Source organism: Zootoca vivipara, chromosome 7 (assembly GCF_965207765.1).
Source record: "Zootoca vivipara chromosome 7, rZooViv2.hap1.1, whole genome shotgun sequence".
NCBI classification, from domain to species: Eukaryota; Metazoa; Chordata; class Lepidosauria; order Squamata; family Lacertidae; genus Zootoca; species Zootoca vivipara.
Window position 1 is genome coordinate 73,090,026 of NC_142590.1, and position 23,960 is coordinate 73,113,985.

The 23,960-nt window shown below is 44.1% G+C and overlaps 1 protein-coding gene across 4 annotated transcripts in view; it reads left to right on the forward strand.

Moving 5' to 3' along the window:
- LPIN3 (lipin 3) overlaps positions 1-23,960 on the forward strand; it is a 44,818-nt gene that overhangs the window by 17,075 nt on the left and 3,783 nt on the right. For 3 of the 4 annotated variants that reach the window (XM_088674589.1, XM_035122486.3, XM_035122487.3), the window contains exons 2-17: positions 1,937-2,137; positions 4,910-5,005; positions 7,431-7,681; positions 9,137-9,244; positions 9,904-10,021; positions 10,965-11,430; positions 12,107-12,206; positions 14,185-14,375; positions 15,443-15,539; positions 16,220-16,289; positions 17,207-17,299; positions 18,412-18,461; positions 19,509-19,641; positions 21,096-21,244; positions 22,286-22,372; positions 23,216-23,368. In XM_088674589.1, coding sequence (XP_088530715.1) covers positions 1,937-2,137; positions 4,910-5,005; positions 7,431-7,681; positions 9,137-9,244; positions 9,904-10,021; positions 10,965-11,430; positions 12,107-12,206; positions 14,185-14,375; positions 15,443-15,539; positions 16,220-16,289; positions 17,207-17,299; positions 18,412-18,461; positions 19,509-19,641; positions 21,096-21,244; positions 22,286-22,372; positions 23,216-23,368 — 2,363 coding nt within the window. The remainder of the gene's footprint in view (positions 1-1,936; positions 2,138-4,909; positions 5,006-7,430; positions 7,682-9,136; positions 9,245-9,903; positions 10,022-10,964; positions 11,431-12,106; positions 12,207-14,184; positions 14,376-15,442; positions 15,540-16,219; positions 16,290-17,206; positions 17,300-18,411; positions 18,462-19,508; positions 19,642-21,095; positions 21,245-22,285; positions 22,373-23,215; positions 23,369-23,960) is intronic. The other variant, XM_088674590.1, reaches the window with a different exon arrangement.

Sequence of the window (23,960 nt, forward strand, 5' to 3'; positions counted from 1 at the left end):
ACATTTGTGCGCATCCTCTAAAATCAAATTGTGCTGCTTAAGAACCAATATTTTATCTATATGTAAATTTCATCAATAAAACTGATTTATCAGCTAAAAGCCATATAATTAATTGGCTGGTGAAACAGTAGCTGAATGTTCATTTCTGTGGTGTCTGTTAAAAATCTCTTGCTTAGAGATAGGGCATTAGATCTAGGCAGAAAATAGAAGCTAGCATAGGTAAATCAGTTCACTACTCCTAGCCAATGAATCTTCACTTTGTTGAGTAGAAGGCATGCTGATTCTCCTTAGGGAGCAAAGGGCCCAAACAAATGGCTGTAATTCAGTGTCCTTCCATTGCAATGCTTCAGAGACACATGTATTATTTCTAACCCGCTTGCTGGTTCTGTATCCTGAAAGCGGAACTAGACATCACAAGGGAAGCACAAGATTCTGAAAGTTGAGTTTGCCACTTAACACTGTTTGTGGGAGATATTTGCATGGGAGAATTGAGTAAAAGCGGGTGCTTAGCTGTTCTCCTGCCTAGTCATTCTACCCAGCAGGTGTAGCCCAACTGGATTTAAACCTCTCTACACACCCAGTGGCTTTTAAAATGGAAAACTAGCTTGTCCGGGAAGATGGCTTAGGGGAAACTATTTTGGTTTCTCTATGATAGTTATATATCTGTTGGCTCTGTGGAATTGGCAACCTCTTCTTTTCAGGAAGCCATTATTCATATGTCACTGATTATATCCTTCATACCAGCTGAATCTCTTAGTTATCTTGGGTGACACAGAACCCTGGAATCAGTAACTTCCGATGTGTAAAATCATCCATCATGCATTCCTTGGAATGAGTTTAGGAAGCAGGAAAGCTTAATATGTCTCCTATCATTGGTAGTCTCCTTAGGAGGAATCATTTCACAATGGCTGACTATAGATGTCTGTTTGCCAAGTGGTAACTGCCCACACTGCAAACTTTATAAAATTAGAGCTGGGATGTGGCTGAACTTCCAGGTCCTTCTCAGAACAAAGTAGTCCAGAAATGGTATAACACCGCATTTGTATTGAAGGTGCTATACACTAAAAGTTGCTCACATTTTTGGACCTGTGAGTACATTTTGAATTTTGGAAGAGTGGTGGTGGTGGTGGGTGGTCCTAAAATGGTTGCCATGGGGGCAAAGCATAACCCAATATTGGCTATTATGGAGAACATAGTGTAACACAAAATTAGAGAGGCAACTATCCCCAAAAACTTCATTCTTAGCATAGGAAGTCAGTTATGCCCTGATTGTGGGAGATCACAGAATACAGATTATTCTCATCCTCTCCCTCTCTCTGATGGTGTTACTGTCTAATAACAGGGAGCATTCCTTAGTACCAGGAAAAAAATACATCATTATCGGTCTCATGTCACATAAATTGGTTAGAAGGTATGTGCACATTTTGCCCCGTAGCTTTCTTTCTAGGAGGCTAGAGACAAAGGGCTTATCCACACTTATCTTTTGCCTCGCTCTTTCCTGGCAGTGGTCTGCACTGAAAAGCTCTGTGTCCGAGGGCATTGTTTTTGTTTTTGCCCCAGAGCTTTCCCTGCAAAAGCCCTCTCTTTATTGCTCAATCAGAGCAAACGTCAATTCAGGTTTTTCACAAATTGCTGTTTGCTCTGATTGAGCTTTAAGGAGCAGGTTTTCACAAGGAAAGCTCCCAAGGAAAGGGTGCACAGACATAGACCTTTGAAGTGTGGACCAAGCCTGGAAAGAGCAGAGGAAGGGTAAGTGTGGATAAGCCATTGCTGTACTACTTTTTCTTAAAATGAAAGCTCGGAGTCTGTGGGACCTGCCCAGTGATACCAATGGAAGCATTCCTAGACAAGAAGGCATCCATGGGTTGGGGACCCTGCATTACATGAGTATTCAAAAACTTTTAAAAATCTGTCTCTTCATTCTTTCTGTTTGTAGTCTCGGACAATGAACTATGTGGGGCAGCTCGCTGAAACGGTGTTGGGCACTGTGAAGGAGTTGTATAAGGGCCTGAACCCGGCCACCCTGACAGGCTGCATTGATGTCATTGTGGTGAGGCAACCAGATGGCTCCTTACTCTGTTCACCTTTCCATGTGCGCTTTGGGAAGCTACGTGTTCTGCATTCCAGTGAGAAAGTGGTAAGTGACACGATGTGTGTTGACAAGGACTAATATGCTTGAAGATCAAGGAGGTCAAATGTGGAAACTATCAAATTCCATCACGGTCAACCATTCTCACCAAATTATGCTAGTAACCTTAATGTTGCAGGATGCGGGTTATGGATTATTGCTGGGAAGTTGATTTTGTTTTTGGCATCTACTAACAACATTTTAGTCTCAGCAAGGCTATCCAGGCAAGTGATTTTAGCAGCCACGAGTGTTTTTAAATTACAGTGGTACCTCTACTTACGAATTTAATGCGTTCCGAACACACATTTGTAAGTAGAAAAAAATGGTAAGTCAAATCCCATAGGAATGCATTGGGAGAAAAAATTCGTAAGTCGAAGCAACCCTATCTAAAAATTTGTAAGTAGAAAAAATCCTATCTAAACTGCATCCAAGATGGCGGACGGAGCTCCATTCGTAAGTAGAAACATTCGTAAGTAGAGTTATTCGTAAGTAGAGGTACCACTGTGCTAATTTTATTTTGTATTTTTTTAGCTCTTTAAAATATTTGCTTTTTATTGGTATTTTAAATGTGTATTTTAGACTGCATTGCAAATGACTTAGATGTATATACGGTATCACTTACTAGAACAAATGGCATTTTGCTAAATAAAAAATGAGTAAGATATGTGGCGGATGCACATTCATATAGTCTTCTCAGCAGAATTATTGGTCTCATTGTGACATTTGAGAAAATTTAGTAATCTATGTACTGCCATGCTAAAAAGATTGTTTGAATGGGCCATTTTTTTTCAAGTGCCATTCAGAACTTCAGACTTATCTCACGTTATAGATTGACTACCGGTATTGGTTAAAAATTCTCTAAACATGCCTGCCAAATAGGAAAGAGTTGATCTTCCATTAACCCTTGAGCCCAAATTTGTTACCTGTCCAGTCGTTTCCTGTGAGACATGTGGGAAGCCACAAAAGCACAATCTAGAAACACACTGGTCCAAGCTCATATTGGCTCAAACAACATAACCAGTACAGTGGTACCTCGGTTTACGACGACGTTCTGTTCCGGGGAGCTGGTGGCTCCCCAAGTTCGTCACTTGCCGAAGGTACGCTTCTGCGTGTGCACGAAGTGCCGATAGTGCTTCTGCGCGCACACACGCTGCGCAGATCGCTACTGCGCATCTTCGTGGAACCCGGATGTAAATACTTCCGGGTCCACAACGGTTGCTCTCTGAGTTCGTCGTAAATGGAGGCGGTTGCAAACTGAGGTTCCACTATACTGTATGTTTTCGAGCACAATTCAAAGTGTTGGTGCTGACCTTTAAAGCCCTAAACAGCCTCGGCCCAATATACCTGTGGAATGCCCTCCCATCAGATGTCAAGGAAATAAACAACTATCTGACTTTTAGAAGACATCTGAAGGCAGCCCTGTTTAGGGAAGTTTTTAATGCTTGAAGTTTTATTCTGTTTTTTATGTTCTGTTGAAAGCCCCCCCCCCCGAGTGGCTGTGGAAACCCAGACAGATGGGCGGGGTAGAAATAATAAATTATTATTATTACTACTACCAGTTTTACAGTGGAGGTGGGTACTTGCCATGCATCCTGCTGAGGGCCATTTTTGAATTGGACCTGTGTTCTGCACAATACAGCCAAGTGATCCGTATTGCACAAAGATGTGCCTGCTGTATGGGGAGACGAGCTTGTTTGTTGCTTTATCTCATGCCACATTGTTCCCGACCTTTTTAAAATATATATATACAATGAGGTACAACATGTACTTCAACCTTTCAGCTGGCTTCCTGCAATCTCATATCTGCTATGCTCATTGGTGACGATGGGGTTTAAGTGAGGCGTAATATTTATGAAAGGAAATGTGACTAAGGGTATTTTCTCCCTTGTCTCTGATCAAAGTCCTGTTAATGTAGGGGGTGGGGGACAAAATGGAAGCATGGGCCGCTAAAGAGGGTTCGTGATGGTGGAAGGCCAGCTTTATGGCATGGAGAGATGAGGTGCTTTCTTGGATGCTGGAGGCAGTTGTCCTCTTGGAAAGCAAACCCCCATTTAAATTATAATTTAATCTCTGGAATGCGCTGTGTCAAAAGTTCTCACAGTAAAACCAGGCCTGCAGCCAGGCTGATCTCTTTAAAAACAACAACAACAACAAACAGGCCGGACTGTTTTTCTTCCCACTTAGCCTGAAAAAATCTAGCAGGTACAATTATGAATTTGCATGTGCGTGTGTTTTGACTGAGATTGTAAACTAAGCAGTGCCTGGTTTAATTTTATTCTCTTGCTATAAAAAGCAGCAACTCATATCAAAGTTGGTGAGGTAACATTACATGATTCCATGCTGTGCTGTTTCTGCACTAATCTAATATGTGTTTATGAATAACCTGCATGAAAATTCATTTTTAAAAATAAAAAATGTAAACGCTCATCAACATTTATCAAAATACAAATTTCTCTGTTGTATCGTCTTTCAAAATGTGCATTTAATTTTTTAAAATGTGTTTGGTAATTAACTGCACTATATCTGCATGTCATCCCAATGCATAAAGTTCCCTGAGTGGTTTATTGTTTTGAGCTGAAGCACTGGAATATTTTGGAAGTGTGAAAGGCTGGGGATAACTGTTCCTCACAATGCAGATGAGGTCAGTTTGGTCTTGGAATTCACAAAGATCAAATTCCTCATACATCTCTAAGTCCCAGATATGGAAAGTGGTTAGAATGCTTTTTGTGTTAACTTCACTGTTGCTTTCTAGGCTCTAAACAATTAACCCTCTTTTTTTAGGTTGACATTGAGATTAATGGCGAGCCAGTCAATCTGCATATGAAGCTGGGTGACAATGGAGAAGCCTTTTTTGTCCAGGAGTCAGAGGAACACAAGGTGGGAAGATATTAACATTAGAAAGGACATTAAAAACTACCCTTCAACTTTTCAGCTTCCAAATAGACAACACTGAAGTCTTGTTGTTTTCCCAATACTCTTTTGCCTTACTTCTCACTCCTGAAGTCCTCATCACTGGATTTAGGGTAGTGTGCACGCTTCTCCTGCACAGGGCATCAAGCCGAAGGGGCACAAAATTGAGAAGATCCATTCAGAGGTGCCCCCTTTTTTTGCCTCACACAGAGCACCATAGCACAAGAAGATTACCTAAGTCCACCCTGTAGTCCTTGGCCATGCCTCTCAACAATCTGGATAAATTCCTCCTGATAAATTCCACCTATATCTCAGACCATAATCTATTGGTATTCTTGTCTTGCTTTGTTTTGCTAGTCCAGTGCTTGGTCCTTTCTTGGGTCACATTGAAAACACATTGCTTCCCCCAAAGGATCCTGGGAACTTTGCCCTTCAGAGTTACAATTCCCCTAACAAATTGCATTTTGGGGGGAAGCAAATTTGCTTTAAATGTATGATGCGGGTGTGATCCTGGTAACCTCCTGCAACAGGGCTTTTCTGTTCTCTTCCTCAAAACTGGTACAGTGTGTGCAAAGTTGGCACTGAGAAGGCCCCGATTCTCTGGAGCTTAGGAGATCGAGACCATCTGCATATATTTTCTCATTTTAGATATATTTTGTCTGTTTTGGCTAGTTTCTGAAGCCCTGTTCTCTTGAAATCAGACAACTCTATCTGCCTTTTGAGACTTTGCCAGGCGCTTCTTCTGGCTCATTCAACAAGAAGTGATCACATTTCAGTAGATGTCCAAAGCTTCATATGAAAGAGAAGCTTCTCTTCAGGGGGAAAAGTTCATGAGAAAAACGTTCATCTTTTAAATTGATCCTCAGAGAAATGTGCTCTGAAGCCCGTCATAATTCTCTGCTGAAATTCTCTGGGTGCCAAATTCTGACTTTGTGGCACTGTATAGTAGGCTTCGTGTGTTTCTAAGCTGACTCAGAGAGGTGGAGCAGCCGATAAAGCATTTTATAGATGTCTTTCAACTGTTCATTACCAACAATGTAAACTAGGAGGGGCAGCTTTCAAGCAATGACCCACCCCATGTATGTTCATTGTCCCCTAATGAATACATGAAAAAAGCTAGAGTTATCCTCTTTCTTCCTCTCCCCGCACTCTATTCATTTGCTATTCTCACTACCTGTTTCTACATCCTGGGCTTTTTTCACTCTCTGACAGTAATAGTACTGTGTCCAAGAATTTGGTCCTACAACAGTGGCCGAGAAAGGAAGGAAGGGCCCTTCTTAAAATACCCCTGCCTTTTCATCACTAACTTCCCATCATGCCAAAGTTCACCATAACAAATGAGAGAAGCAATTCTGACTTACTGGTGCGCCTCAATCCCTGAGATGAAGCAAGGAATGGGATTCCAAGTTCTTCCTGCACTGATCTCCCAGATAGATAATAAAGCCTGCTAATCCTTTGCATTTGACACTAAGGGCTCACCCAGTCTTTCTTTTGCACTGTGCTTTCCACGTCTGTGTCCAAGTGGGGGTTTCTTTTGTCCTTACACCTTTCCCTGGGAAAACCTGCTGATTACTGCTGAATCAGAACAATCAGGGTTTTTTGCCGATTGACACTTGTTCCAGTTCAGAGGTAAACATCAGCCTTACGTGGGGAAAGTGGTGGGACAAAAAAGGAGGAGGAAGAAACTGTTCAGACACGCACTTAGAAAAGCACTGGAAAGCACAGCACAAAAGAAAGTCAGGATGAACAAATTGTACAATTTTATCCAAGGTTATCTTTGTTTCTTTGGATTTTTACCTAGCGTTCAATGAAATGATCCCCAAGGTATGTTACAAGAGATTGCAATAACAGATGCACATCAATAGCCCTTACTCCTCAAGTCAATACCGGTATATGGGGTCCTGAGTGTTCTTCATTTCTACTGCAGAGTCCCAGAGCAACATAACATTAAAGCCAAATGTTCTTTCTGGTGGGGAGGAGTGGGGGGGGGGGAAGGCTCCCTGAAGCTGCTCTTTCATTGGCTGATGAGGCATGGAGCCAGGCTGTTCTTCCCCTTACTGTGATGTTTGTTTCCTAAGAGGGAGGGGCTTCAACCTCCCAGCATTCCTTTGTCTCCTGACCAGTTGCAGAGGCCACAGTGAACTCTCCTTCTGTTTGCTGTTCCGGGTATTCCCAGGTATTGATTGACCTGGTTTTCTAGGAGCCACAAGGAACCTGTGGCCCTCCAGATGCTGCTGAACTACAACTCCCATCACTCCTGACTGGGGTTGATGGAAAGAGAAGTTCTACAACATTGGGAGTCACAGGTTCCCCATCTCTGCTTTATAGTTTAATCAGCTCCTAACTTGGGTCAGAGGTTGAGCATTTTTGTGTGCCCCTCCCCTTGTTCCAGGAGAACATTCCCACTTCCATGTGCACATCTCCCATCCCACTGGAGAAAAATGCAGAGCCTGTGTCCAGATCGTCCAGCTTGCATGGAAACCCTGAAGTCTTGGGCTCAGAAACAGCCCTTCGCAAGAAAAGATGGCGCAAGAAGAAACCAAAGAAGAGGGAATCATTGGGAGACTCCACTTCAGAAGAGGAAGGAGGAGGGACTGAAAATGAGAAATCTCTGGAGGAGAAACGGAAGCTGTTGACTTCCAAGTAAGTAGGTTGTAACCAAAACTTGGATTGCCGCCATCTGTGTTAAATTGCTGCAAATGCCAACCATCATTGGTATTTGCACCAGCTTTGCAACTGTGCAATACATTTTGTTGTTTTGCTGCTGGGAGTTCAGGTGTTGGACAGGAAAGCATTTAATGGAGCTAGAAGACTGTTTGAAGCTCCTTAATAGTCAGAGGTCAAGTGGGTCAGGTGTATCCTTTGTTAGGAAATTACAGTGAAGAGTGGCACAGCCCTGCAATGCCAGTACCATATATTCTGGCGTATAAGACGACTGGGTGTATAAGACGACCTCCAATTTTTCCAGTTAAAATATAGCGTTTGGGATATACTTGCCGTATAAGAAATACGACTCTGTGTATAAGACGACCCCGACTTTTGAGAATATTTTCCTGGGTTAAAAAGTAGTCTTATACGCAGGAATATATAAGGAATATATAAGAGGTAACCTGAGAAAGTGCGCTCTCAGCACAAAATGGATTGTAACCAGTGCCTTTTTTCTGGGGCGACGCAGGGTTATGCATACCCCTAAACATTTTGTGAATCCAAGTTTGGCCTCATTGAGGGGCAGTATTTCAATATGAGTAGGAAAATGAGAGTATCCCCAAACATTTCTTGGGGGGGGGGGGAGCACTGATTATAACCGTATAAGAATGCCCTTTTGATTGACAAATGGCATGGGACAGGAACAACATGAGGATAATTCTGTGTACAATGTCCTCAAAAGTTACCTGCACCCAGAAATGAATGTACAGTATATTATCGTGCATTGTGTGCAGAACCTAAATTTAATTGTAAAACTTCATAGTCACATTAGAAGGCTAAGCTAAGAGAAAAGGAAACATACAGCTTTTTATAGTGTAATGATTATTAGGGCACTTGCAGGCTCCTTTTCTTGGGATACCTGTGTGACTAATTGGTTTGTATTTTGCTTGTCAGAACAGTAAGGAGACTCTCTAGGCTACTGATCATGCATTATGTTTGCTTTGTAGAAAAATGTTGTAATTGACCACATCCTACTTTTCTCTTGACATCATTTAGACTGTAGAGTCATAGGTGGTTTACGCTTCTCTTTGCCATGCCGATGAATTTCCCCAGATGATATCTCAGAACATACTGGGTGATCATCCAAGATCAAGAAACTATAACAGGATATGTGGTTTTGTTATAGAGGTCTGTCCAAATTCCCCATACTTATTTGGAGGACTGGAAATGTGGCTTGAAAGCAAAACATGAACTTCCCATGTCATGGCTACATAGAAGAAATACATGCAAGAAAGTTGCACATGATCTGAGTTTGCATTCTGCCGTGGGAGTAATGCTAAGTCAATGTAAAACAGACCCATGCAATGAGGGCCTATGGAGAAACTTCAGCACTCAGTTAAGAACTATTTATTTGTCATTGTACCTAATTTTCCTTCTAATGTTCCTTACCAGCAACACAATGTATTACTCATTCACTGAGGCTCAGAATGAAGGAGCTGGAAGTCTACAACCTAAAGAAGCTTATCCCTATTCTGATGGAGAGCTGGCTCCCCTACAGAGGTCAGTATATGATGCTGCATGATACAGCAGAGAGTCAAAGGCTAAACTGTTTAAAAGAGAAAGTTCCTTTTGGGCTTCTGGGCCGTATTTAGCATATGTGCTGCTGGGGTACAAAATCCACCCAGCGCCCCCCAAATATAGTTTAGCCACCCCCAAATTAACTTTTATTGAGCTTTTTTGGAGAGGGGGAAGCCAAAGTTGTTGACCTTTTTTGAGGGGGGGGGAATTGCTCACCTGTAACAATGAAGCAGCAGGAAAAAACTGCTTTTCTTTCCTGACTCATTAGGAATATTTGACGCAACAGAGCAACAGGGGTGGGTGGGGACTTTCACTCCATTGCTTTTCACTCCTGCCAATTGAGAGGGACCAGTATACATTTGGCACCCCCAAGAAATTGGCGCTTGGGTGCCCAGCACCACTTGCACCACCGGGTAAAGATGGCCCTGTAGCTACTGCAACTGCAGGATGCTGGATGAGATGGGCTGTTGGCTTGATCCTGCTGGCTCTCCTTATGTTATCCTAATAAGTTTCAGGTCAGGAGAAATGCTTGGGATAAGAAACGACTTGGGCTTAAGCCCCTTTTCCTTTTGCCTGCTTGCCCCAGTAGACTTCTCCACTACAGCTAGTAAAAAGCTTTTGCTTTCATCTTCTTTTTACAGCCTTCCTCCAAACTGCCCATCAGCCCCGAAAAGTGACTCTGAGTTGGAGATCCGAAATCCTGAAATGCCGCTTTGCTCTGAATCACACATGCAGTGGTCATGGGGAAGGTTGCCTGAGGTGAGTGTGGTTCGAAAGGGAACTCTGGTACCTGCTACTTTGTGCATTTCACACACACAACAGATGCACAAAATGCTACTTTTTAGCATTTGCTATATTGTTTCTACTTAAATTGCCTCTGCCATATCAGGAAAGTGCAGTCCCTACTCTAGAAACAATATTTAGACGCTTTGAGTGCCTTTTGGGCCCCTCTGCTTTGTGCATGCAGAATTTACTTTGATGTGTAGTCTGTAGTGGAAGAGAGGTCGTCTTCAAATGACTTCTATTACAAAGTGATCTAAGCAAAAGGGAATGCATATGTGATTGTTTTTTGTTTTTGTTTTGCAGAAATAAAGAGTCCCTTATTTCTGATTGTTATAAGAGATGAATAAATTTCTCAAATTTCCTTCCACTGTGGCTCTTCAGATATTCTAATATCCTTGGGTCCTCCTTTGTTTGAGTTCTAGTAAGAGTTATCTGTTTTGAAATGTCATAAATTGATTATGCACACTGTTTTTTAAGGCAAAAAAACCCCAATCATTTGTGCACCCACACCTAGAGAGCCAGTGTGGTGTAGTGGTTAAGAGCGGTAGACTCGTAATCTGGGGAACCGGGTTCGCGTCTCCGCTCCTCCACATGCAGCTGCTGGGTGACCTCGGGCTAGTCACACTTCTCTGAAGTCTCTCAGCTCCACTCACCTCACAGAGTGTTTGTTGGGGGGAGAGGAAGGGAAAGGAGAATGTTAGCCGCTTTGAGACTCCTTTGGGTAGTGATAAAGCAGGATATCAAATCCAAACTCCTCCTCCTCCTCCTCTTCTACACACACACACACACACACACACACACTTGTGGAAGGCATAGAAACAATTTGTCAGTCACATATCTAGCCTCTGAAAACAATCCTAAATTTCCTCTTTTTGTGCTGTTTTGTGATCCAAACTCAAGACATTTCTCCTCCTTTAAGGTGAACAAATCTGACAGAGTGGAAGCAGCAAAGTCTGCCGCAAGTGTCTCCATGACAGCAGCCATTACTCCAGCAGCAACCATTCCTGTAGGTGAGACGACTCACTTCGCTGCCATTACACCAGACTCAGAAAGTGACCTCGGCATGGAAGATTCTGATGAAGCATCGTGTTCTCCAGCCGCTCCAGTAGTTAGGCCGACACCTGTCTTTCCTTCTGGAAATGGCCTCCCAGTGAGTGAAGAGACCAGCTCTTCCATTCAACCCATTGGCAGTGCTCTACAAACTACTCCCAGCCTTTCAAGTGATCTGCAAGTCCTAGCAACTGCTGCAGAGAATGAAGGAATAGCATCAGCCGAGGAGATTATTGAACCAGTTTTGGATGTGGAAGTGCCATCCTTAAGGAAAGCTAGTTTGACAAATCTGGAGCCCTGCCGCAGCCCAGAGTTGAAACAGGAGAAGAGAAGGGGTAAGACAAGTTTGAAGACATGTAAAATGTGTGCAAGTGGGGAGCTACGACAAAAGGTTGCGGCTTATCCCCACCCCCTAAAAGAGTGTTTCTATTTATGGCTCCAGCTAGCCTGGAACAAAAGATTCATAGTTCTACCTGCAGTTCACAGACAGGACGTTGTTGTTGTTGTTGTTGTTGTTGTTGTTGTTGTTGTTGTTGTTGTTGTTCCTACTCCTAAAATTGTCCCCTGCTGGTCTATATCACTGAATACAGCTTGGGACTAACTCTGCCACCATATAGCTTTCTTTGTGTGTAATGTTCTGGAGGGGAACTTTTGCTTTTTTAAAGAAAAACAACTGTGTGCTTTTCTCCTCCCTCCCTTAACCTTAATGCTCACCTCCAGTATATTGTAAGCTGCTAGTGAGCTATCCATGGAAACAATGAAGAAACCAGACAGCAGCTTGTTCACCTGTTTTATGGATTGCAAAATATATATTTCTTTCAATTTACAATTTTTTGCATATCTAGGGAGTCCCCGAAGTATGTACAAACCACTTGACTTATTTCTGGATCACCCATTTTGGTTCCTAAATGATAGGCACTGACCAATGAATTCTGCTGTTAGAGGGAATGATTGCAGAAATGGCTGTTGAGCAAAGTCCCCTTATTGAAATGATAATTCTTTTTGGATCAGGTTCCATGAGGAGAAGCTCTCATCTGGGACCCACAGATATTTACTTGGAGGATCTCTCAAACCTGGATGCAGAGCAAATAGCACTTTATTTCCCTAAAAGGTACGAAGCATAATTCATTCAATAATTCTAGCGCAGTATATGCAAGGATGAAGAAGAAGCCTGTTTTGCTTGATGGCTGTTGCATCATCAAGCTGTCATACCTGAGTTGGTATATTCACTTCTGTACATTCTTCACCACGGTTCCTAATGAAATTAATGTATCTTAAAACTATTATCTTGGAAAATTGAAAGAAGACTCCACCAAACATGACCAGCACTAAATAAGTATATTCTGCTGCATCTGTCTTGGACATTTTATTGGATAGTGTCCAGACCAAGTAGAAAGCAAGCATCCTGTCCTGAGCAATTTTGGAAATGCTTTAACAGGTGCCTTAACCTTCTTAAAGAAAAAAAAGTTTGCAAAATAATTTGTATTGATTTGCATGAGGGTCAGCTCTAATATAAGTCACAGAGAGCCCCATGGTGTAAGGGACCATTATTGCCTGCCATTGCAGAAAAGCTGTGATGCTGGAGCTGTCCCATACTGCATCATCTCTGTGCCTCACTCTGAGGAAAGGCCCTTTTCTTAGAACAAGCTCAGCAAGCCATGAGGCAAAAGCAGCTTATGTGTGGGGTCTAAACTATGGTGGAGGAGAGGCCTGCCTAACTCAGGTAGCCCGATGTCTTGTGCCAACTCATGGATGCAATTATTTTTTTTAAAAAAAACATTAATGATCCTAGCTCAGGGGTTGGCAAACTAAGGCCCGCGGGCTGGATCAGGCCCAATTGCCCTCTGGATCTGGCCCGCGGACGATCCTAGAATCGCTGCTTGGGTTGGCATGATCGTTCGGGCTGTGCCATTCTTTTGCCATTTTTTTTCAAGCACCATTTCTTTCCCCTCCCTCCCTCCCTCCGCCCCTCACACACACCGCGGCAGTGCCTCCTCCCTCCCTCCCTCCCTCCCTCCCTCCCTCCCTCCCTCCCTCCCTCCCTCCCTCCTCCTGGCTTCTCCCCACCCTGTGGAGGAAGGGAGATGAGCTTTGATTGGTGCCAGCAGCCAGCCAATCCAAAGCCTTGCCGCCCACTGAGGCACGGCCCAGACTCGCCACCCGCCCGCCATCCAGCCTCTCCACCCATGGCAGCACTGTGGGCATCGTGATGGGTGCATCACGGGGCTTTGGCTGGAGCTTGGCATGACTGCTGGCCCTGCGCCTGGCGCAGGGAAAGCTGGCGCGGAAAGGAGAGGCACCGCCACCACTGCGGGCTCCCAGCCACAGGCAGAGCGGCGGAGGAGGTAGGAAAGCTGGGGGAGAGAGGGGTAGAGAGATAAGTTTGCTGACCCCTGTCCTAGCTTGTTTGGATGAACCATGGTTAAAAACTAACGGTCATTTGCCCCGCTTTGGACATCACGACAATCTGCAGCAAATGCTTCCAGTCTCCTTGTGGCTGTGCTGCAAGAGGGAAGAGGAAGGGAGAATGCAGAAGCCCAGTGCCCATGCACATAATGCTAAACCATGATGAGGAAACCAGCTCTTTACCGACAAGTTTATATTCTGATCATTTAATATTAGCCAAATAATTCTTTAAGGGAAACGTGGCATTTGCATTTCTTTTTTTCAAGAGAAATATTTATATATATATTAATTGGATGTTTATCCACCCTGTGATTATGTGATTACGTACCATATAAGCAGCACTTGCATGATGTATCACATGCACAGAATGTATCACATGCACAGAAGCCTCTGAAATGGGAGCCACCCACAGATGCAACACCACCCATGTCAGTCAAAGTGGCTCTCTTGAGTTGGTGGCTTGACAGCTCTTGAGAAAGCTGTGCACTTGAGTGTAACTGCGACAACATTCTGAAATAAGAATGAACCTTAATATTACCGACCCGATAATTAAAACCAGGGAGAACTTCCTAAAATACCAGGGTCCTGCTGCCTTCTCCTTCCTCACTTTTGTTCAATTATTGAAAGAAATGTAGTAACTGAGTGGCCTGCATGGGATCGATGCTTTGTTCTTCTGTTGTCAGTGATGCTGAGCTGAGTGGCCAAGTCCAGTCTGACCCTGGCAGCTTCTCTTCTGAGCACCCACACGGTGGTGGCGCTCCTACTGTTGACAGCAGCGCCGATAATCTCTCGGAGCCTTCAGAAAGCAGCCTGGTGCCTCACATGCTCCTGTCTGTCTGTGGAGGTCTTGGGGATGATGGGGAATTATCTCATGGTACGTCTGAAGGAGAGGGAATAATTCTAGTGTGTGGTGCCTCACAAGGCCTTCCGGCACATCTGTGTGCTCACTAAGGCCTCCTGCCCCTCATAACAGATTGGTTTGGACTTTTTGTTCCTTGGTTGACTGGGGTGGGGGCTTGGTGCTGCCCAGTTTGTGTGTTGTGTTTAGGAAGGGGGAGCACTGTCTCCCCCCCACACTACTGTTATTGTTCCTAGGAGAGGGTGGTGACTGCAGGAGGCAGGGGTGGCACACTCTGTTTCTGCATGGTACATCCCCACCCACCTTCCTTGCAGCTGGTTATACAGAACCCAGCTGAGGCTAAAAAAAGAGAACCTGCTTCAAGCTGCTGGAAAAGTGAAATTGAATGGTGGTCTGCACACCGTAGTGGATTTGCCCTATGACTCCTTGCCAGGCTGTGTCTTAAAATGGAAATATGCTTGTGTGAAACGAGAGCCCCAGTAAAGGGGAATTTGGAGAAACATATCTACACCACAGACCTTATTAGGTCTAAGTGTCTGTCCTTTTCCCCCAGGAACTGTTGTTCCATCACGAGAACAAGCATCCTTGGCCCCCTCACCCAAACTGTATTTTGCAGGATTCTCTGCGGGAAACCATGGCAGGGTAACTGGCATAACAGCAACAAAAGTTTGTGTAGATAAGCTCTTAAGGGTATTAAGCATGATGACGTGTCTGTATGGGAGTCCTGGGCATCAGTGGCCGGTGTGGTGGGGAAGAGCCCCCCCCTCCCGACACTGTCACCACTGCAGCTTACCTGGAGGGGGCAGCATGATCGGGGTTGTGCAAGCGCACTGTTTGGAGTGCCAGATTGGCTTCATGGGTGTGCCTGTGTATCTCCATCCTCAGTGCTGTCCTGCCCCAGCACTGTCTCAGTAAACTGCAGTGATGCTGGAGTTGAGAGCTTGGCTCCACCCTACCGTTGGCAAGGTGGAGCGGCTCCTTGTTTGTCGTGATCCTCTAGTTAGCAGCCACCACTAGCTTTGCAAGTCGCTGGAGGGTTGCTGGCCAACTGGCATGTATTTCTCTCTCCCTTCCATTTCTAGCTGAGAAGTTCACGAAGCACATAGTTTCCTACCAAGAGTTTGTGGAGAACCCAGCAGTACTCGAGGACCCAAATTTGGTGATCCAGATCCACAAGAAGTTAGTAGAAGGAGCACTTTCTGCTCTGCTTCTCCCCCATAACTGCTTTAAGTTTGCAAACATGCATGCACACACTCACCAGCTTCCATTATGTGAGCCTAGAGAAATTATTGGCTATTTCTTGAAATCTGCCTCCCACTGCCCACATCCATCAAAGATGAAGGTGGGCCTTTCATTCCTTTCTTACTCTGCATTGTGTTCTGTCTGCACTGAAAATACCCCCTGTAGTATCTAAAGTTTGCTGACATGTATGAAGTCCCACAGCCCTTCATTATAAGCTCACTGTCACTGACAACAGTAAATATAAGGTGTGCTGGGCTTGGCTTGTAGTGCTTGTAGTGCATGTGCGGATGGCTGCAATTATGGGGTAGAAATCACGCTGCGCTGTCCAGAGGAAAGCCTTACCAATATGCCATTTTTAGAGTCGTCTTGGGCAGTGCATGCCAAATTTTAGCTTTCTATCTGTTGTGGAAGTATAACAATTTGGGTTCCCCATAAGGTGGCAGTGAGCCCGTGTGTGTGTGTGTGTGTGTGTGTGTGTGTGTGTGTGTGTGTGAGTGTTCTGAAGGCATGTCTTTTCATGCTGCATCCTCACTGGTACAGCCATATCTCAATGTTTTGCTACCACATGAATGGGGCTATAGGCAGAGTGAAATTTCTTCCCCTCTCTTTGCTTTCAGATATTATAACTGGGCAGTTGCAGCCCCTATGCTCCTCTCCCTACAAGCTTTCCAAAAGGACCTTCCCAAGGTAAGCTAAAGTAGTCTATACAAAGTTGGAGAACTGAAATGTCTTATTTAAGCTCATAGGTCTCAAAACTCAAAGAATGCTTTGGCACGAATGTTTAATATCTGGAGACAGCCAGTTCTAGATGGAAAGGAGCAAGTGCATAGCATGGGGTTATTCCTGGATACATCATTGTCACATAGCCACAGCGGCTATGAGTACCAATTTCTGACTTTGATAGGTTTACCGGCCTTTTAAAAGCCTTTATTTTCACATCACCTTGATAGCTAGAGTCTTGACACAGCAGACGTTTTCTTACCTCCTGTCTTCCAGATCACTGACCAGGTGGTACCTGTATTCTAGAGCAAGGATTTCCAAGCTGACTTTGACGTGTCCTGTCACTATATGCATGGGCATTCTCCTTGGCTAAATTGCATCTTCTCACCCCACAGAAACTTTAGGAAATCTTTGTAATGCCTCATAATTCTCTGCACTTCCGGTTTGGAAGGCAAGCTGGTGCCTCAGCTGTTCATTCTGGTGCCTGAGAATACACCTTTGACCTCTCTGCCAGCTTGGTCATACTTCTTCTGCTGGGATAGCTGAGAGGAGACCCCCATTGCCCCTGACAGAGCTACAATTGTTGCTCTGTGTGGGGAATAGGGGTCTTCTCTCAGCACCCTTAGCAAACTGAAGCTCCCATGATTATTTGCGGACAATTGCGACTATTTCAAAGTTGAATAATACTGCTTTAAATGTGCAATGCAGATGGGGCCTAAGCATTTGATCCTGGCTGCTCTGGAATGTAGGACATATCCTCCATCTGTATGACTAATCAATTGCTGTTTTTAATTAAGGTAGTAAGAACATCCTATCATGGTATGTGGATGATCTCATTTGGGGTTGAACCTAATTCGCCGCTCGTTCTCTCTTCATGTCACCAGAGTACTGTCGACAGGCTCATGAAGGAAAAGATGCCCAAGAAGGGTGGCAGGTGGTGGTTTTCCTGGCGGCGAAGAGAACTTTCACACGAGGAGGTACTTTGTGTATCATGATTCTGTGAAGTTACGCTGCGAGAATGAAACGTTGCTCTGTGGTATTGCAACATTTTGGACTGAACTTCTGTAGGCGACTGATCTGGAACTGAACTTCAATTTGGGATTTGCTAACATGAATGTGAAACTGGAATATTTTCCCTTTGGATAAAATTCTAACCTTTACTCAAGCACAGGAAAAAGGTGTGATACAGTCTCTCCAGTGCTGCAGAGGTAGATCTGGAGGAGGCAGAGGTCACATTCACACCTTACATTTAAAGTGCTGATATACCACTTTAATCAGGTTTGGCTCCCCCCTGAACAAAGAATCCTGGGAATTTGCTGTCTCCACTGGCCATTATTTCCTCAGGCTCCTGCTTCTCAGGTCAACTTCCTTTAGTCACCCTGTCTCTTCACCAGCTTCACTAGCGTTCATCCCCCCCCAAAAGCACACAGGCCCCCCCAGACTCGAGCCCTGTGAGACATCAGTGGATAAATAAAATGTCTGTGTCATTACAATGTCAAAATACCAGATACAAAGGCCTAGCTTCCCCACAACACGACAGCTTAGCTGCTAGAATTGCAAACATCCTCCAGCAGAGAAGGGCTGACTCTGAACCCAATATGATTCTGTCTACCAGAAATAGATTGCCAATCTCTCCATTGTCCCCTTTTCACTTTCATCTTTCTGCATTATTAAAAAGTGCTAAGGGCCCATTTTCAGACATGTTCCTTCCATATGTGTTGGAGATGCTATGTCAAAGTGCTTCTAGTATACCCAAGCTCACATGGCCATACTTGGTTGGATGGTCCTCCTCCCACTGATTCCTCAGTGATAAAATTAGGATTATTGCCTATGAAAATGTGTCACGTTGTGAACACTATAGGGGGCCTGTGCTCCTTGAAATTCCTCTTTAAGGCTGTTGAGAATCCAGCAATATCTTGAGGTCCATGAGTTCCTTCACCCCTGGAGAAATAATATTTTCTTTGGTATATTTGTCTGTGCTTGGAGATGCCATTGCACCTGCTTCTTTGTGGTATGCCTGAGACCTTGGTTTGCTGCTTTAATGGTTGCTTAAAGAAGATTAGTGATTTCCAATCTCTTGTGTCCACAGCATGAATCCAGTGCACAGAAATCTAGTAGAGCAGATTCCTCACTGCGGAGGTAAGATGTCAGCATGCCCTGGGTACCAAAGGACAAAGTTACTGGTTTTGTTTTTTGCTTTTTAAAAGTTATAATGAGGAAACCATATTTATTTTTAAATCTCGCAAAACCAAACAGTCTCAATCCCTGAACTAATTGGGCCATATACACCTGTATTGTCTGCATCTCCTGACAGCAATTTTCCAGGGTTTCAGACAGGGAGCCTTTCCCAGCCTTACCTGTAAATTCTGGGAATTGAAACTGGGGTCTTCTGTAAGTAGATGCTGCGTCATTGAGCTACAGACATTCCTTCCCTTCCCTTTCATTGTTTAACATGGAAACTTGCCTGACAATGGTTCTATGAAATGCTTCTGCTCTATGTTTCTCCTCCCTTCAGGAAGATTGCTGTGTTTTCTAGACCCAAGTTTATTCTGGATATTGTATTATAGCCTTTGGAGAACAATGCTTAAGAACGTAAGAAGGGCCTGCTGGATCTGGCCAATAGCCCATCTAGTTCAACATCCTGTTCTCACAGTGGAAAACTCACAAAGCAAGACCCAAACACAAGAGCACTCTCCCCTCCTGTGGCTCCTAGCAACTGGTATTTGGAAGCATCACTGCCTCTCCCCATGGAGGCAGAGCATAGCCATCATGGTCTTTGATCGCATCCTCCTCCATTAATTTTGTCACACTTCTTTATGTAGCATCTACTACTGAACATTCTAGGCAAGTCTATGCTTGCTGGTCACTGCTTAGGACAGGAATGAGAACTCTTTGCCCTCCAGATGTTGCTGGAGTTTACTATCCATGGGAGTTGATTATCCATGACCATTGCAGTGCTGGCTGGGACTGGTGGGAACTGGGAGTCCAGCAGCCTCTAGAAGGCCATAAGTGGCTTAGGTGATGACCTTGACTCATTTCAGATTCCCCAGAATTACGTAGGGTGACACCTCTGTTTCCCCTCAAATAGTGAATAGCCATTTTCCTGCTCTTTGGACTTTGGCTGCTATTCTTGATCTTTGCCCCATTTTTACTCTTGAATTCTCATTCTGCTTCTTTGTACTGCAGAAGAGATGATGGTTCATCCAGTGATGACGACTCTATATCCTCAGGCCGAGGGCAGAGACCCGTACCAGATGCTCTCACACAGAAGTTTCTTCCAACCTACAAGAAATCTCTAAGGCTCTCTTCAGATCAAATTGTACGTAGTTTTAAGGGGTTCTCCCCCCCCCTGCTGCCTCTTGTATGTATTAATGTGACATCTTTGCTTTGAGAGATGGACCTCCAAACAGGCTTGCCTCATTGGAATTTCTGGACAGTCCATTGCAATTACAGCTCAAACCCCTTAACTATGAGTTAGATCAGGCATCCCCAAACTGCGGCACTCCAGATGTTTTGACCTACAACTCCCACGATCCCTAGCTAACAGGACCAGTGGTCAGGGATGGTGGGAGTTGTAGGTCAAAACATCTGGAGGGCTGAAGTTTGGGGATGCCTGAGTTAGATCCCAATGACTTTTGGATGTTAAGGGCCTACCTACACATCACATTAATGGCATAAGAGCAGCAGCTGTAGATACACACACACACACACACACACACACACACACACACACACACGGCTGAGGTTATGAGTGATTGTCATTGGAACTGCAGCATGTGAGGACAATAAATTTAAAGCTTTCCCTGCTCCTCACCATCTTGGTAAGGACATGGCAATCTTGGCAATTGCCCTTAGAAAAAAAGCTCCCATTATCATTGCAAGCTGGAGGAGGAGGAGGAGAGGATAGAGGGTGAATAAAGATCTATGAGTAGAGGAGGGCACTTTCCCCAGCCTTTGGACCCCCTGGGAAACTCAACAATCCTGCTGTATCTGGAACTTGGTGTGGAGAGTACAGTTGAATGAGACACAGAGGTGGGCAGGTTGAGGACATACCATCCACCTTGGGACAGCCCATAAAAAGCAAGTCTAGACTGAGAGAATAGGGTGATGTCTGCTGTTACTAGGAACACTTCTTGTTATGAGACTTTTGCGGGGGGTCTGAAAGTTTGTTTTGACCTGGAGTAAGAACCTGGAGGCTGAGAGGGAGGGTGTATCAGAAGGAAAATGTGTGTGTGTGTGTATTCAACATTCTTATATAATAATATAAATTATTCTTTATACCCCGCCCATCTGGCTGGGTTTCCCCAGGCACTCTGGGCACCTTCCAACAAAAGATTAAAAATACATTAAAACATCAGTCACTAAAAACTTCCCTAAACAGGGCTGCCTTCAGATGCCTTCTAAAAATCTGGCAGTTGTTTTTCTCTTTGACATCTGATGGGAGGGCATTCCACAGGGCAGGCACCACTACCAAGAAGGCCCTCTGCCTGGTTCCCTGTAACCTCATGTATTTTTGTAATATTTTTGTTAATGTTGTCTGTGGTTTCAGTTTTCTATACGTCACTTAGAGATATGGTGGTATAAGAATGGTGTAGACCATCCTTCATCATTGCCACCAATTGCACCCCCTTTCCCCTGACTGCTTTTTATAAATATAATAATAATCCACTATGTGATGGCTAATCTACACTAACAGCAATGGACAGATGCTGAACATGGTGGGGTTTTTTTGGTTGTTGTTGTTTTTTTTAAAAAAATCTCTCTTTACTGTAGAAAAGTCTGAACCTGAGAGACGGTGTCAATGAGGTAGCATTCAGCGTGACCACTCAGTACCAGGGCACATGTCGTTGTGAAGCCAACATCTATCTATGGAACTGGGATGACAAGGTGGTGATCTCTGACATTGATGGAACTATCACCAGGTAAGTCCCTCTGGCATCACTCCCACTAACACTGAACATGGTGCCGCCATGCCAGCAGGATTGGAGGCAAAATGGGGCCAACGAGAAACAAAAGTAAAGTGTCAACACCACTGGGAAACAAAAGCAAAATACTGAAATGGGCAGTGAAAGCTCCCACCCAAAATAACCGAATGAGGACTATACAGGCTCACATGTTTCCAGTAGAATAATAATAATAATAATAATAATAATAATAATAATAATAATAATAATTTATTTATACCCCACCCACCTGGCTGGGTTTCCCTGCCACTCTGGGCGGCTTCCAACCGAATATTAAAAACAGTACAGCATCAAACATTAAAAACTTCTTCTGAAAGTAAAATAGTTGCTTATTGCCTTGACATCTGCTGGGAGGGCGTTCCACAGGGCGGGTGCCACTACCGAGAAGGCCCTCTGTCTGGTTCCCTGTAACCTCACTTCTCGCAATGAGGGAACCGCCAGAAGGCCCTCGGGTGCTGGATCTTAGTGTTCGGGCTGAATGATGGGGGTAGAGACGCTCCTTCAGGTATACTGGACCGAGGCCATTTAGGGCTTTAAATGTTAAGTATCAGTTGGAAAAGAAAAATGGAAAACCAGTGGAAGGTGGGTGGTTAGATTGGATTGCTTGGGCCCTTTATAGCTAATACTATCCTGGAGGATGGGATGGCTAAGTGCCTGACTGAAGCTCTAAACCAGGCATCCCCAAACTGCGGCGCTCCAGATGTTTTGGCCTACAACTCCCACGATCCCTAGCTAACAGGACCAGTGGTCAGGGAAGATGGGAATTGTAGTCCAAAACATCTGGAGGGCCGAAATTTGGGGATGCCTGCAGTCTAAACAGAAGCTCTTCCCTTAGGAAATGAGGAAGCTCTGTAACAATTTGTTGCCAATCCCACATAAGAACATATAACGGTCACCAGATTTTCACTATAAGGTAGACCCTGAACCATGAGCTACACGGAAGGAGTTCATAGTTGTTTTATATGCATATGTGTTTCTCATTATTCCTCTTCCCATTAGGTCTGATGCTCTAGGGCACATCTTGCCATACCTTGGGAAAGACTGGACCCACCAAGGCATTGCAAAGCTCTTCCACAAAATCCACTTGTAAGTTGTAGCTACTTTGTAGTCCATCTTTGGTAGTAAACATGTCCCTCAGGTGAGAGCAGGGTCTACTTACTGGTTTCACCAAATTAATGTGTCCAAGTATGTAAAATCACTGGAGAGTAGGATATGCTTTTTTTATTCAAATATGTTTCACAACTGCTCAGCATATCAAATTCTGCAAGTCAGGAAAAAAATGTTATTTTCTTCTTTTCCTCTTGCTCAGTTTGTTAAAGAGGTTTTATACTTCTTGATACCCTTGACAACTCATCTCCTAGGAAGTGATTTCTTTTAAAACCAGTCTCCTTTAAATAATGTCTGTATTCTTCTAATACTATTTTCCTATGTCCCTACCATTTTTTTATTGAAAAAATGTATGTTCTTTTGTTTATATCCCTCCTTTCTTTCAATATGACAAGGGCAATGAAGCAGCAGCAGAATGGGAGAGGGGTGACAATGACTTTTAAAAGGCAAATGTTATTGGCACTAGAGGGGTCTTTGAGAAATATTTCAGCACTCCAAACTACAGCCTTGCTTTACTCTAAGAGTAAGGAATGGATCTGAGTAATTAAAGTCAAGCCAAACTGGAGGTGGAGACTAAGATCACTTGCCTTCATACCACACCTCCCAAAGAATCTGGGTACCGGTAATTGTCGTTTGTAAAGGGTGCTGAGAGTTGCTAAGAGAACCCTAACAAACTACAGCTCCCAGGGTTCTTTGGGAGAATCCATGACTGTTAAAGTGGTATAAAAGTGTTTTTAAATACTGTATATGGTGTGAATGTGACCCAAAGGGGCTGGGCACTATGCAGATATTTTACTTGTATTAATTATACCTTCATTCTAGGAATGGATACAAGTTTCTCTACTGTTCAGCCAGATCCATTGGCATGGCACATATCACCAAAGGATACCTGACATGTGTCAACGACCAGGGTTGTGTGCTCCCAAAAGGTCCCATACTGTTGGCACCCAGCAGTCTCATCTCAGCCTTCCATAGGTAAGTTCCCTTTTCCATCCCTTACCATGTGTTGCTGCAACACAGCTTGTTTGCTTTATGCAGCTAGACTTTGGTGTTTCACCATTTTCTGCTTGCCAGTGTGTGTAGTGGTTAAGAGTGGTAGACTCGTAATCTGGGGAACCGGGTTCGTGTCTCCGCTCCTCCACATGCAGCTGCTGCGTGACCTTGGGCTAGTCGCACTTCTCTGAAGTCTCTCAGCCCCTCCTTCGGGTAGTGATAAAGCGGGATATCAAATCCAAACTCCTCTTCTCTACATTGGAGGCAACAACAAGAAGAAGGACAGGAAGCTAATTAAGCACATGGGGATATTTTTGGGAAACATTTTATGCATCGGAATGTATTTTTTTCATTTAATGTATGGAATATGAGGCTCAACCAACAAAGACACAAACGATCTTTAGCACACGCACACGCACGGGCACGGGCATGCGCACACGCACACGCACGCACGCGCACACATGGACACACACACACATTGCAACTGAAAACCAAGTTAAAGAGAAAAGAAAGTGTTAACAATACAGAATTCTTTATTGCAAAACAATTATCCATACATACCAACACTCAGATA